At 34.9% G+C, this 13,531-nt stretch overlaps 1 protein-coding gene across 4 annotated transcripts in view; it reads right to left on the bottom strand.

The window, feature by feature from the left end:
• SSBP2 (single stranded DNA binding protein 2) overlaps positions 1-13,531 on the bottom strand; it is a 127,147-nt gene that overhangs the window by 61,498 nt on the left and 52,118 nt on the right. For all 4 annotated transcript variants that reach the window (XM_032213424.1, XM_032213425.1, XM_032213426.1 and 1 more), the window contains exons 3-4: positions 12,498-12,559; positions 9,986-10,070 (exon numbers count right to left, since the gene is read on the bottom strand). In XM_032213424.1, the coding sequence (XP_032069315.1) occupies positions 9,986-10,070; positions 12,498-12,559 (147 nt within the window). The remainder of the gene's footprint in view (positions 1-9,985; positions 10,071-12,497; positions 12,560-13,531) is intronic.

The following is a 13,531-nucleotide window of genomic DNA, read 5'->3' as shown; positions in this document are numbered from 1 at the left end:
CCCTGCAATTCTTCAGCAATTTATATCTATCCATCTCTGTGTTTTATAACAGCAGAGCTCCTATTTAGGGTAAACACTGCAGAATACAAATACAGTAACTGAATCCTGAATATTTGTTTCAGAACCATTAACAAAACTACTTGTCAACTCTAATTACAAATTTACTTGTCAATTCAATCCCATCCTATAATCTGGTAGCCTTTAGTAAACAAGAGAGAATTATAAACTATCATACAAGACACAGCTTATATAATAGTAACATAGTAGATAGCAATTCCAGTTTGTCGCTAAAAGCCCAAATGGTTCAGTTATTCAGACATTATCCACAGCTTGGTTAAATTTACTCTGACTTCTAAACTGTTAATAGGTTCATTCTCATGCACTCTGAGTTTCATTTTCAATTTGAAGCACTGCACAACCCTAAATGTTATATAAAAACATTTAAATGATTTCTAGAAGTAGGATAATTTTCTGAACACCACTGAAAATAAGCTTACCTTGAATAGAGTTATTCAAAAGAACAAGTCAAAGCATCCAAAAATATCATAACAATTTATCTGCTCAAATAAGAGAAGAAAATGATCTTTCTAATATGGGATCTTTTTCTGATTCCTATAATGAAAGCAGCTGGTGCAATTCAAAAAACTTCTGAATAATATTAAATAGAAACTGTTGAGCAACTAGAACAAAGAATACTGACCACTGAGTTTAAATCCCAACAGCATGAATTTAGAAACCAAATAGGTAAAAATGAACACTGAAGTGACTTCATGGTTCATCAAACATGCAGTATGTTGATTCTAGTCGATTTAGGAGTAATGGCTCTGAACTTGGCAACTTATTAAAGTACTGGTTCTTTATTGTCAGAAAAAGAAGCTATTTTTTGAGGCACAAACTATTCAATATCTTCAATAAAAATAATACAAATTTTAGTTATAGGTTGCAAAATACGAAGGCTGTTTTTTCCCCCTAAGGCTTGTTCACAATTCACTGTGTTTGATACTAGAAAACTCCCCTTGTGAAATCAAATTAGATCATTAGAATTCTGTTGATCAGAGACTAATATAAAATGCATATAAAAATGAAGTCTCTTTTAAGTTAAACTCAACTCTCAGTGAGTTAGAAAAGATCCATGCAGTTTGCTTGAAAACAGCATGGAAATCATTTCCTATTTGATTTTTTCTTTCAATTTCCCTGTGAAATCTATAGCCCCAGCATTTCTGTGTTTGCCATCTATTACATAATCGGGAACAAACCTGCTTAAGCTTCCAGGTCCAGGCATGTTAGCCAGCTGTTAACTAATTAACTTTGCAGAACACTACTTTCTATTTGATTCATGAAACATTAAAAATGACTGTTCTAGTAATGAAAAATGGATTTATCTTGGGAAAGAACATCATCAAATGCCTGGGTTGACACAATATAAAAGGTAACGGTAAAGGTTCCCCCACATATGTGTACTAGTCATTTCTGGCTCTAGAGGCGGTACTCATCTCCATTTCTAAGCTGAAGAGCCAGCGCTGTCCAAAGACGTCTCCGTGGTCATGTGGCGAACATGACTAAATGCTGAAGGTGCACAGAGTGCTGTTACTGTTCCACCAAAGATGGTTCCTATTTTTCTACTTGCATTTTAACATGCTTTCGAACTGCTAGGTTGGCAGAAGCTGGGACAAGTAACAGGAGCTCACTCCGTTACGTGGTGCTAGGGATTAATACCGCTGAACTGCCAACCTTCCCATTGACAAGCTCAGTGTCTTAGCCACTGAGCCACCACATCACTCTATATACTAAATATACTAAACATAGTATACAATATACTAAACTGTAAATAACAGCATACAATAATTGGACAAAATCAATGGACTGAACCCAGAAACTTTTATGATACATCTTGGCTTACCATATTGCATTAGGTCAATCAACACTGCCATAACATTAAACCATAATGTGTTTATTTAGTTCTGACTTCCTGTGTTATGAGACTCTCATTAATTGATTTTATCATTTTTTTAAAAAAACAATACCTTTAATTTTCTCACTATAACCAAGCCATCTCCCAAGTTATTTTCTATGTTTCATATAATTAAAATTTAGCTTTGGACTTTTATTTTAAGTTCTTTTCTTTAGCTGGTCAACACTGAAATTTCTGAAACAAATTAACATAGCTCATCAGCATTCTGAGAATATATGATTATGATACTTATGTCATGTACTTCCAGCTGAGCTGCTACAATTTTCGTTGTAGCTACAACCCAAGCTATTCTTGAAAGATCTAGTCCTTCTGAATTTCCCCATGCAATTTTCTTTTTCTAAAATAATGCTTTTACCAAAGTGGCTGCACTAGGACTTTGGCACTTGTCCAGTGCAATAAATTAATTGCAGTAAATTATAACTGCAGTTATTATTTCAGTGGGCTTGGTACCTATATCTTATATCCAAAGCATCAAGCTATGTATTAAAAATAAACACCACCATGATATCTAACCCAAGTTACATATCATCTTCTTTCCCTAACCTGGGCAACATGGCATTCCAGAAACTGAAGTCCAAACACCTAAGTCTGAAACTGAACTCCAAAGCCTCTCTTATATTTTTAATACATTAACACAACTGATGAAAATTAATCTGCAACTTTGTCAATTCAAATACAAGGTTAAGGTACATGACTTTACCTCATTTTCTAATTGAGATTTAGCATTTTTTCTATTAGTCAAAGCAGACTGTCCTTCTAATAAGTTTAGTTTTTATTTATCCATCATATTTTATAAAATTAACAAAATATATTGCAAAAACTTATCCACATTCAAGTGAACCTGGAACGCCAATAAGAATGCCTTTGAACTGATGAAACAAAATTTGAGGTTTTTGGTAAGTCATAGTAGCACTATGTCCATAGAATAAAAACAGTGCTTTTTAAGAAAAGAATACCATTCTTACTGTGAAATGTTGGAGAAGGGGCCATAAGGTTTCTACAAACTTGTGGGAAGACCCTCGGGAGACGGGGAAAGAGATTCTGTCTATGGAATGGTCAGATAAGAGAAAGCATATCCTGCATCTGGATAATGAGTGAGAAGGAGCAAGAAGCTAGTTTTTTAGATTCTAAGTGAAATGATCCAGATGTGTACTTTCAAATTTACAAGATTGATGTCTGCCATACTAGGAAGATTAGACATGAAAAATGATCTAAATTAATTCTAAAATGTAAAAGATATACTAACAGGATCTTGCAAGTACTTGAATCTATGCCAAGCATCATGAAATCACAAGATTATCAAGGCATTGTGGGATGAAACAATAATGTTTGGTGTTAGAAAACACTGTCTCAGTTGCAGGTCATAGGTCCTCCAATAATTTCAAACACACAGATGAATTGTTCAAAACTATTCTCAAGTAGCCTGCTATGATCTAAACCTAACAGAAATTTATGGAAAGAGTTTAAACTCACATTTAGAAGAAAGAACCCAGCTGGAGTAGTTTGCTCATGAAAAGTGGAACAAATTGCCAGTTGAGAAGCATAGAAGTTTCATTCACACTACAAGAAGCACTTGATTGCCACAAAAGGTTGTTATTAAATATTAATTAATGTAACAAAAATTATGTCCATGCTATCTTTATTTGTTTTCTTATTTACCAGAAATCATATATTAAAAGCAAAGTATTCATGCTATGGACTTTGGAATAAAAAATGGTGGATGCCATTTACTTGTGTCAGTTTTTACTTATTTCATGGTAAAGTTCAGGGGTACTGATAATTTGGCTATAATAAGCTCTTATGGAGGCTTACAATTATAAAGCAAAATACAAAATAGAACACAAAGTCAAATTGATACAGTTAAAATAAACTTATAGTGCCAAAGGTTTTGCAAAATAAATATGACTTTTGTCATTTTCTAAATCCTAGTAAAATGTGTGACAAATACAGAATCCAGGGGAACAACTTTCTATAGCCTGGGAACTAACCAGAAGGACTTCTCCCACATAATAAATACATGAACTTCTGGAAAAAAAAACTCCCCCCTCACCCACTGATCAGACTAACTGGGTAAGTTGAAAATGAGAGAAGCAGCAGGCTCTAATCAACATCAGTGTAAATAATAATGTACATGCTAAACAGAAACCACCTAGTATTACAACATTACAATATAAAGGACTGCATGTATTATAAAACAGTGCATCAAGGCCAAATTCTGCCAGACTGCACTGAAAGATACCAGGGACGTGAAATCAGGGGAGGCAGGGCCTCACCACTGTCATCATGACAAGAAAAAAAATGTAAAAGGAAAAAGGCAAGAGGTAAGGTCAAGGTGAGCGAGTTGCTGCCAGAGTCACTGTGGATGACTCTGCTTAACTGTTTAAAAAAGCCTCTTAAAAAAGCGCCCTCTACAGGAGGCAGGAGAATGACGTGCCTCGCCTAGTCTGATTTTAGGCGTATTATGATCACTCAAGCAGAGTTAAGCAAGGGTTAAAAGCCTAAAAATTCCTCACGTAGGTGAGGCACGTCGTTCTCCTGCCTCCTCCTGTAGGGAGGCTTTTTTAGAGGCTTTTTTAAACAGTTAAGCAGAGTCATCCATGGTGACTCTGGCAGCAACTAGCTCAGCCTGACCTCAGCTCTTGCCTTTTTCCTTTTACATTTTTTTTTCTTTTCATGATGACAGGCAAGAGCAGAGTTGAAATCCTCTCTGAAACAGCTGGAAAAAGTATATGTGGGTCAGAGGGAGGGGGAGGAATTCAAACTTCATCCTTCTGGTGCAACTGTGTGTGTGTGTTTGTTTGAGAGAGGCGGAGGGGGGGGAGAGAGGGTGGAAGGAGGGGAAGGGGGAAGAAAAAGAAAATGAAAGAAACTTATCAAGCAAAGGAGAAAAACAAATGCTGTTGCTCTAAATCAGAACTGAGCATGCCTGGCTGTGGAATTCTGGGAGTTGAAGTCCAGAAGTCAAAAAAATTGCTGCCTCATCAGCCATAAACCTCACCGCACCTCACTGAAAGATACCATGATTTGTCTACTTTTATGGTGGTGGATATAGAGATTTTATAGCCTTTAAGATGATTAGGTGAAAATATTTCTAACCAATTTGAATTGGTTAGAAGAAAAAACAAGAGATGTAGTATGAAAGCTACAGCTACATATATATTGTGAGTTCCTGTCAAAGCTGCCCAATTGTTTTATTTGGCACTAATCTGTTTGAAATAGAAATAGAACTTAATTGTTAAGTATTTCATGTGATTTGTTTCAAAGACAACAGCTGAATCAGAGGGCTAGACAGTTGTTTTCTGGTCCAGGACATCATTATAGCAATCAAAGTAATTTAAGTATCATATCCCAGATGAAGTACCTATTGAAAGGGATTCAAATCTGTGTGTGTGTGTGTGTGTGTGTGTTCCAGCATAACTCTGTAACGCCTCAAGCAATTTCAACCAAACTTGGTACACAGATGACTTACTCTATGGAAAAAAATACTGTGGGGTTAAGATAGCCCCAACACCCCTCGGGGTGTGTGTTCCATTAAGATACAGCCTGTTGTGTCTTAAAATGGTTTTTACTGTACCGCCATAAAATGGCTTCTACTGTACAGTGCAGTGGAGTTGCCGTGGTAACAGTTTCATAATACTCCACAAGGGGGTTCCTTCTGGTAAGGGGGAAAATCCAACATTAGATATTATGTTTGGTCTGGCATTTCCCCTTATAAACAAATACCCAAGCAACGACGGGTTATTGACTCATTATAAATAAAAACAGTGGGAGCTATGAGGCCACCATATTATCAATAACTTTGGTTCAACATAAAATATTTGAGATTAGACTATAGAATCTATTACATAGATTCTTCAACATAATAGAGGGCTTATTTAAGTAAAGAATTTATTAGTGCCTTCTTTAAGAGCAAGTGGAAATACATTCTGTGACCCAAAGATCAGTGCTCACCTCCCTTAACCCAAGGGCCAAACCAACCTGATTAGTGTATCAGCTAGGAGGAAAGCTTAAGGACTGAGTAAGCAGGTATTGGCTCTTATCTCTCCATATATCCTGCTCATATCCCCAAGATCTTACAAGATGAAAATAATCCATATGAACCATTACCAAGCTTACCTCCTATGACCTGTCCAAACACTGGAGTCCAAGTCAAGGCAACTCCGATCGACTTTGTCTGCAAAGAACAATGAAAACTGCTCACAGCGAGCCTCCGACTGTTCAGGCTCCCCGACCTAACATCTAGATGGAGGAGATGCCATACAGTACGGAGAAGCATTGCTGTTTTGTTCTGTGCAGATGCAATGGAGACAGAGAAGTAATCCCTCTTTACTGCATCTACTACCACAGAGTAAGATTTTAGATGGGTTTTAAAATATGCATCATTCTGTGTTTGGTCTGACTCATCACAAGAATTCCTCATTTCTACTTTAATCTTCTATGTATTTGCTTTATTGCTCTCAATTCTCTAATAAACCAAAGTGACAATTTAGCTCTGTTAGAGGGAACATGGATAATGTCAGCCACATAGGCAGTTCATGTTCTTTGATTAGCCAGGATTTCAACATTATCATGAAGAAATGAAGTGAGAAACTCCTTGCGTACATTCTAGAAGTTTATGGATCCATAATAGCATTTTAATTTCTCTATCCCTACAGAGATTTTATAGCTGTTGCAAATCTAACAGTTTTCCTATATTGTCCTGGCCACAAGTTCAGAAACAAACAATCTGATTTCACATATTGTTGGGTGCAGAGGTTGGTCAGCGACCTTGAACTTCTCTAGACTTTAAAATCTGTGTGTCTTAGTATCACAATTCCAAGGTCATTTATTGTTTGCAGGGGAGTTTTGGTTTGTTTAAGTTGCAAACCTCTAGTTCAAGTTTTAAAATAACACTAGGTAATAATTAAGACTAATTTAACCAATCAATCAGTAGGTGACATTTGCTTAACTGATTTAACAACTAATTCAAAGAAATTCTACATAAATGTGCAATTCAAAATCTGGAAAGTAATCAAGCAATAGTCATAATAGAAAATTTTATTTCTCTTGCTAACAATCCTTTCCATTAATGAAATAAGATTTTGCTGAACTCCTTTTGCATTTTTTTGCATTTATATCATTAAAGGGTCATATTATGGCAGAATGAGCCTGTTCCACAAAATACATATGCTCAATTTTAACAATAAGCTCAATGTTCAAAGGATCATCTAGAATCATGTAGTTGTTGGCTTGTCAGAGTACCTAACATGGCTATATCCATAGCATTATTTCTGTAACTTTTATCTCTCTTTTGGCATATATGTAATCAGATCATCAGTCAGGATAAAATAGTTTTAACCCATAATTGGAATGTCAAAAATTACAAAGGAATCACGTCCAACTGCATCCTATATGAAATTATTTTCCCAGTTTAGACTAAGACAGAAACACTGAATACTTTAACAGAAGCAATTTAGATTTTACCACGTTTTTTTAAAGGTTTATTTTCTATAACTATTCAAATGGCAAGAGTCAGTTTTGTGAGGTAGTTAAGGTATCAGGCTAGAAACTGGGAGTTCTAGTCCCATCTTGGGCACGTAGCCAGCTGGGTAACCTTGGGTCAGTCACTTTCTTTCAGTCCTGGGAAGGAGGCAATTGCAAAACACTTCTGAAAAACAAAGGTTCCAATTGCCTGTATGCATATTTCTATAACTCACAATTCTGTCTTGGGCTGTAATATATAAATATATAATGAAGTAAAACACCATAGGTAAAGGTAAAGGTTCCCCTTGTATGTGCTAGTCATTTCCAATTCTAGGGAATGGTGCTCATCTCCATTTCAAAGCCGAAGAGCCAGCGCTGTCCGAAGACGTCTCCGTGGTCATGTAGCCAGCATGACTAAACGCCAAAGGCGCACAGAACACTGTTATCTTCCCAACAAAGGTGGTTCCTATTTTTCTACTTACATTTTTACATGCTTTCGAACTGCTCAGTTGGCAGAAGCTGGGACAAGTAATGGGAGCTCACACAGTGCTAGGGATTCGAACCACTGAACTGCCGATCTTTCTGATCGACAAGCTCAGCATCTTAGCCACTGCATCATCGCATCCCACCATAGAACACTCCAAAAATCTCTTTTAAGAAACCTGTTCTGTAAATGTTTCTTTGAACATTCCACTACTAGAAAAGATGTGACAAAGAATGTTCCCATTTATGCATATAGAGATACTTTGTAAAAGCTGGAACTAAATTTTTAAGAGAACATTTCTATATACTGATTGTGGATACCCATAAAGATTTATGGGATGCAGCATGCATTTCAAAATAATCCCAGAAACGTCTGCTTTAAGTAGCTGCAGCCAGGTCCTATATTTGTGTTTTTGAATCTTAAGCACTCTAGAGCCCTAATTATTTATAATTAGAATGTATTTCAAGATCTTTTAGCCGAGATCTAAATGTATTAGGGCCTTTACTGTGTACCTTTTTCTTGTGATGTCCTGCTGTTACAATGACCTTTTTGGAAGCTATTATTACTATGTTTCAGAAGAGTTATTCGATCAAAATATTAAGCTATTCAACATGCTACCAGGTCTTAGAAAAGGATTGTTTCTTCAGCAAACTGATATTGAACACCCTTACATTTTTAAACAGAGGTCCAGCTGCACAATATACTCGTTTATAATAACACTATATACAGTAGCTAAAACCGGGGTGGGAATCAGGAAAAGAATCTCAGGGAATGTAAGACTTGACAACATTATTTATGTGAGCTACTCCTGCTGTTATACATTTAACCAATTCTTTTACTAAACAAATCATCTGATTATTATAAATCTGTAACTAAAAGACAGCATTTTCCATTTAGGAATCTATAACTCAAAACAGGCAATATGATGACCAAAGTTACTTTCACTCTATCTTTATTTCTAGGAATGCCTCTCTGTACCATATTTGACCTTCAGTCATTCTTATAAAAATGAAAATAATGGATGTTAATAGTCCTGACTTTGGAAGGGAAAGAAGGAAAAAAAATCCAGCAGTGAGCTGGCTTGACAAAATTATCAGTTTGCTTTTGTTTGTGACTTGTCATAATTATCATGATAACTGTTAAATAGATAAAATTTTCTAATATGATTTCAAATTTTTAAGATTGCAATTGGTTCAAAACATTACTGACTTCTGATATAATTAAACATCTGAATGTAAGCCTAGTCATATTTAGAATTTTTACACATAATTACCACTAAACTAACATTGTAACACAGTTACAATAGCACAGTGCTATTTACAGGTATAAATGTTAACTCAAAACATACTTGTTTACAATCATATCTAATACACAGACCCTGGTAATTTTTTGCTTTCAGCAATCTACTTTAGAATACTACCAAGAAAACCAAAAAGTTTTATTTCAATAATCTCATGTTAAACCCAAAAGCAATGTTATTCTTTAAAATTTTCTCATACTGATGATCTATTTATTATAAAGAATAAATGCAAGACCTTTCCACTGATTTCATATAAATTTGTGTTAAAACATCTGCCAGTTGTTCACTTACAGTCCACTACTAAACATTTACAAAGCCAAACCATCTGATTGCTAGATAATTTTGTTTCTTCAGCTTGATTTTTTCTTAAACAATTTCCCCCATTAATTATATGGTGAACAGTACATTGGACAGTACTTTTTAATCTTCAATATGTTGCACTTAATATCATCTTGCTTATACATCCTCTTTTTCATTCTTCCTTGCCAACACTACCCATATTTAACTGAAAATTTGACTTCTTTGACCTTATCCACAGGGTTGTTATCTTGATGTCTCTTAAGGATGAGCCTTTGCTATCCTACATAAAACAAACTCTTGTACTGCATACAAGGTTAATATTAGTTTCATTTCCATTACTTATCAAGGGAATACAAAAATTTGGAAGCAGTAGCTCTTCCAGCACATTGAAAATTACTAAATTCATAGCCGTTATCATTTCCAAACAAAGCTCAGACAAAATGTAATCAATAAACATAAAACTTACATAATCATGGAAGGCTTTAGCTTCACTTGAGTGTTCACATGTTTCACGTCTTTCTGGAGCTGCACAATAGAGATCCCAAAACACACTAAAAATAAAAAAGAATGCACAATTTGTAACTTATTTTTTTTAGGTATATCCCATCTATACACATACGTTATAGTAATTACTACTTTATTACCCTCTGTCAGCCTCTGCTTCACTTGCTTGCTATCGGCTGCCATAGAAACGGGGAGGGTGGGGGCATGGTATTGGGAAAGGGAGTTTTGTTCTCACCATCCTTTGCACATTCTGATGGCTGATGTTTGGATTTGGTCAAGGCCAACTGTCTCGCATACCAACCTGATGAGGCCCTTTGAAGATGCACCTCACATGACACCTTAGGGAGTTGCAGATTGGATGTTGGGCTGAGGTAACTGGAGGGAGGGGGCTGGGCAATGATTTGATATGTACATGTTCGCGCCTTTCTGGCTCAAATCTTGCTTTCCTTTTTGCTGCTTTCAATTCATATCTAGTAAACATATTTTATCTCTATTCAAATGGAGTTGAGGTTTTTCTTTCTTGGCTATTGAAGGAGGCATGCCTGACACCCTCTTCATACTCTGAAAGCAAAATGTATGCAGTATTCCCATTCTGTTGGAACTACGCATACTTAAGAATAATTACAGGGATAGCCTAATTGACTGCTATACAGATAAATATTCTAATACTATAATTTAATTTGTGTTAAAATGAAAACATTCAAGGATCATGCAACTGATAAGCATCTAATTACCAAATAAAGTCTGTCTTTAAAAAAAAAACTTTAAAACCCCCACCAATATTTAATCTAGAACAGTTTAATATCTGAGATGAGTAATTTGTGTCTATAAACATTAGAAAATTGCTGATTTTTTATATCATTATATCATTAGAACAGACAACATCATAAACAATTTTACATTATGAAGTTCCAGAAGAGATTGTTTTTATATAAAGGACTAAAAGGGAGAAGGCAGCATTGAAGATAGATGACAGCTAAAAGTCTCTTAGATTAAAAATATTTATTAATTATAAATACTACTGTCTATTTAAAAATGAGTATCTATCCTGGTATTTCTAGCTTTAGTTTTCTTTTGCATTAATTGGTAAAATACCCTGTTATTTTTGACTTGAGCTTTGCTTCTGCTTCTGGAAATTTCAGATGTTTCCTCTGCAGATTTCTTACAATACACCCTTGCTTTCTTCTAAGATTTTTTTTCAACTTTTTAATCTAAACCCTAGAATCCTCTGGTGACCACCTAATTTAGGGACTCTATCCATCTAAAAAAAAATAAGACAACTAACTTAAATCCTTTCCTTATGTAATAAATATTACAAGCTTTTAAAACCAATTAATAGTATAGAAATTAAACACACACACACACACACACACACACACACACACACACACACACAAACACACAGAGGGCTGGGCAAGGAACAGTTCCAAAGCAAAGTCTCTTCTGTACATGTTTCACAAATGATTAGGAGCAACTCTAAAGGATGTAAACGTATGAGCAATCTATTGCTGTGCTACTCATTAAAGCCTTCTCCTTTTTTTATGAATCTGAAAAAAATGCAACTGCTTGAAAGAGGGTAGTCATTTAAGTTAAAATTATTCTTAAAGCAGCCACATCATTTTTTATACTGGATTGAAGCCTGAAAATTAAATAAATTGTTTTAATGAATATCATATAAGGGCTGCACTTATTACATGATAACTGAATAACATCCTCTAAATCATTTCTGATACATGCACAGACCTATTCTTTTCTTCCGCAAAGGATTTTCTCATTTGTGTCAGTGGCAGATGCCACACAGAAGGATGTGCATGTATAATCTCCTCCTGCCCTAAAATTAATACTGTTGCTCCTGTATACAGAATTATTCTCTGTACACCTACAGGGGTAATGACAGCAACATTCACTGGCTTCAAAATGGTGGGGATAACTGGACAATCAAAGCCCCTGTCCTTTTTTTCAAACAAGAATTATGCACAATGTTTGCATATAAATTAAGTGGGGCTTTAATCACCTGTTCACATTGATCATTTTGAAGCCATTGATTGGCACTCCAGATGCTCCCAAATATAAAAGAGCTCTGAAGTCAGAAACCTACTTTGTTTCTGACAATAACAATTTACATATATATGTACTAGCATTTCTGCAGAATCTTAACAAGCAGTTGTCACATCAAACTAGTTTAGGTGCATGTTTGTAGTTCTATAGGAACATCTAAAGCGGGGAAAGCATAAGATCCGGAAAATTTGAGTGTCAATCTGTCTGAAAGAAAAATGAGCAAGGTTAAACTGAAATAATTGCATAATTAATTTTATCTTTTCGAGGAAATGAAATGACAGTTCAATATTAAATGCGGTTGACACTAGTCTTCCAATTAGTTAGCAAAATTTCTTATTACCTTTGATAAAAATCAGATTTTGTACAAGTATAATACTTTAACAACCAATACAATCTTTGTAAATTGAAACACTTACCACCACCAAGAGTGTAAGAATCCTGGGGGTTCGCCCAATGTGATGTTTTTTTCCCATCTTATCTAAAACCAATGCAAATAATGATTATTTCTTTAGGCAAGATAGATTCACATGAAAACAATGATAGCATTTAGCTAAAATGAATTCAAAGGGCTCTTTTAAAATCAACACAGATCAATTTTAAAAATCTGTTTCAACTGATATCAGAATATGTGTTGTCTTCTGCATTTGTGGGATTAGGTTACTTTGAGTGTATAGGCGTAGCTCTGTCTCTCAGATTAAAACAGACTAAATATGAGTGTGCAGAGCAAAATACACACTCGGCTCCATCAACCAATAGCTACCTATTGATTCTTATGCATTTCCTTATCTACTAGTTATGGCAACTGTTCTACACTGGCTGAAAGCACAGCCAGTTTAATCTGTGTATTTTTGTAGAAATTTGGACAGGCTCATTTCATGTTTGCTCTCATGTTATACTGTTTTTATCCCAGACAACCACACTTCTAAAGAAGAAAATATCGCCTATGGGATAACTTTTTCACTATAAGAAACATTTCACCTACTCTTATTTTTCTCAAATATATTATTATGTTTATAATAGTGACATTCATTTATCACTGTGGAGAGTAAGAAAAACTGTTGCATAAGCAGTTTATTTGCATTAGAATGCACGTGGAAATTAATACTATCTATTTGTGTTATTCATCCTGTATACTTTAAAATATTACAAATTTATATACTATTAAGCCACACATACTTCACACTTTGGATACAATCATTCATTTCAAAGATGCAATGATTGTGTTAGTAACGACATAGCATTTCTTTCATATGTGTAAGGAAAACAACATTGTGGCTTCTGCATATGTATAATTCTTACCCACATCAGTAATAAAATTATACAATTATAAAGAGTGATTCAGTAAGTTTATACAAGTAAAATTAAGGCTAGTATATGATGCTCTGGATAATAATTTGCAACAGCAGTCTAATATTTTCTTTTTATATGAAATAGACTATTACAGTGTTTT

Source organism: Thamnophis elegans, chromosome 3 (assembly GCF_009769535.1).
Source record: "Thamnophis elegans isolate rThaEle1 chromosome 3, rThaEle1.pri, whole genome shotgun sequence".
Classification (NCBI taxonomy): Eukaryota; Metazoa; Chordata; class Lepidosauria; order Squamata; family Colubridae; genus Thamnophis; species Thamnophis elegans.
The sequence above is the reverse complement of the archived record's forward strand: the minus strand, read 5'-3'. Positions and strand labels throughout refer to the sequence as shown.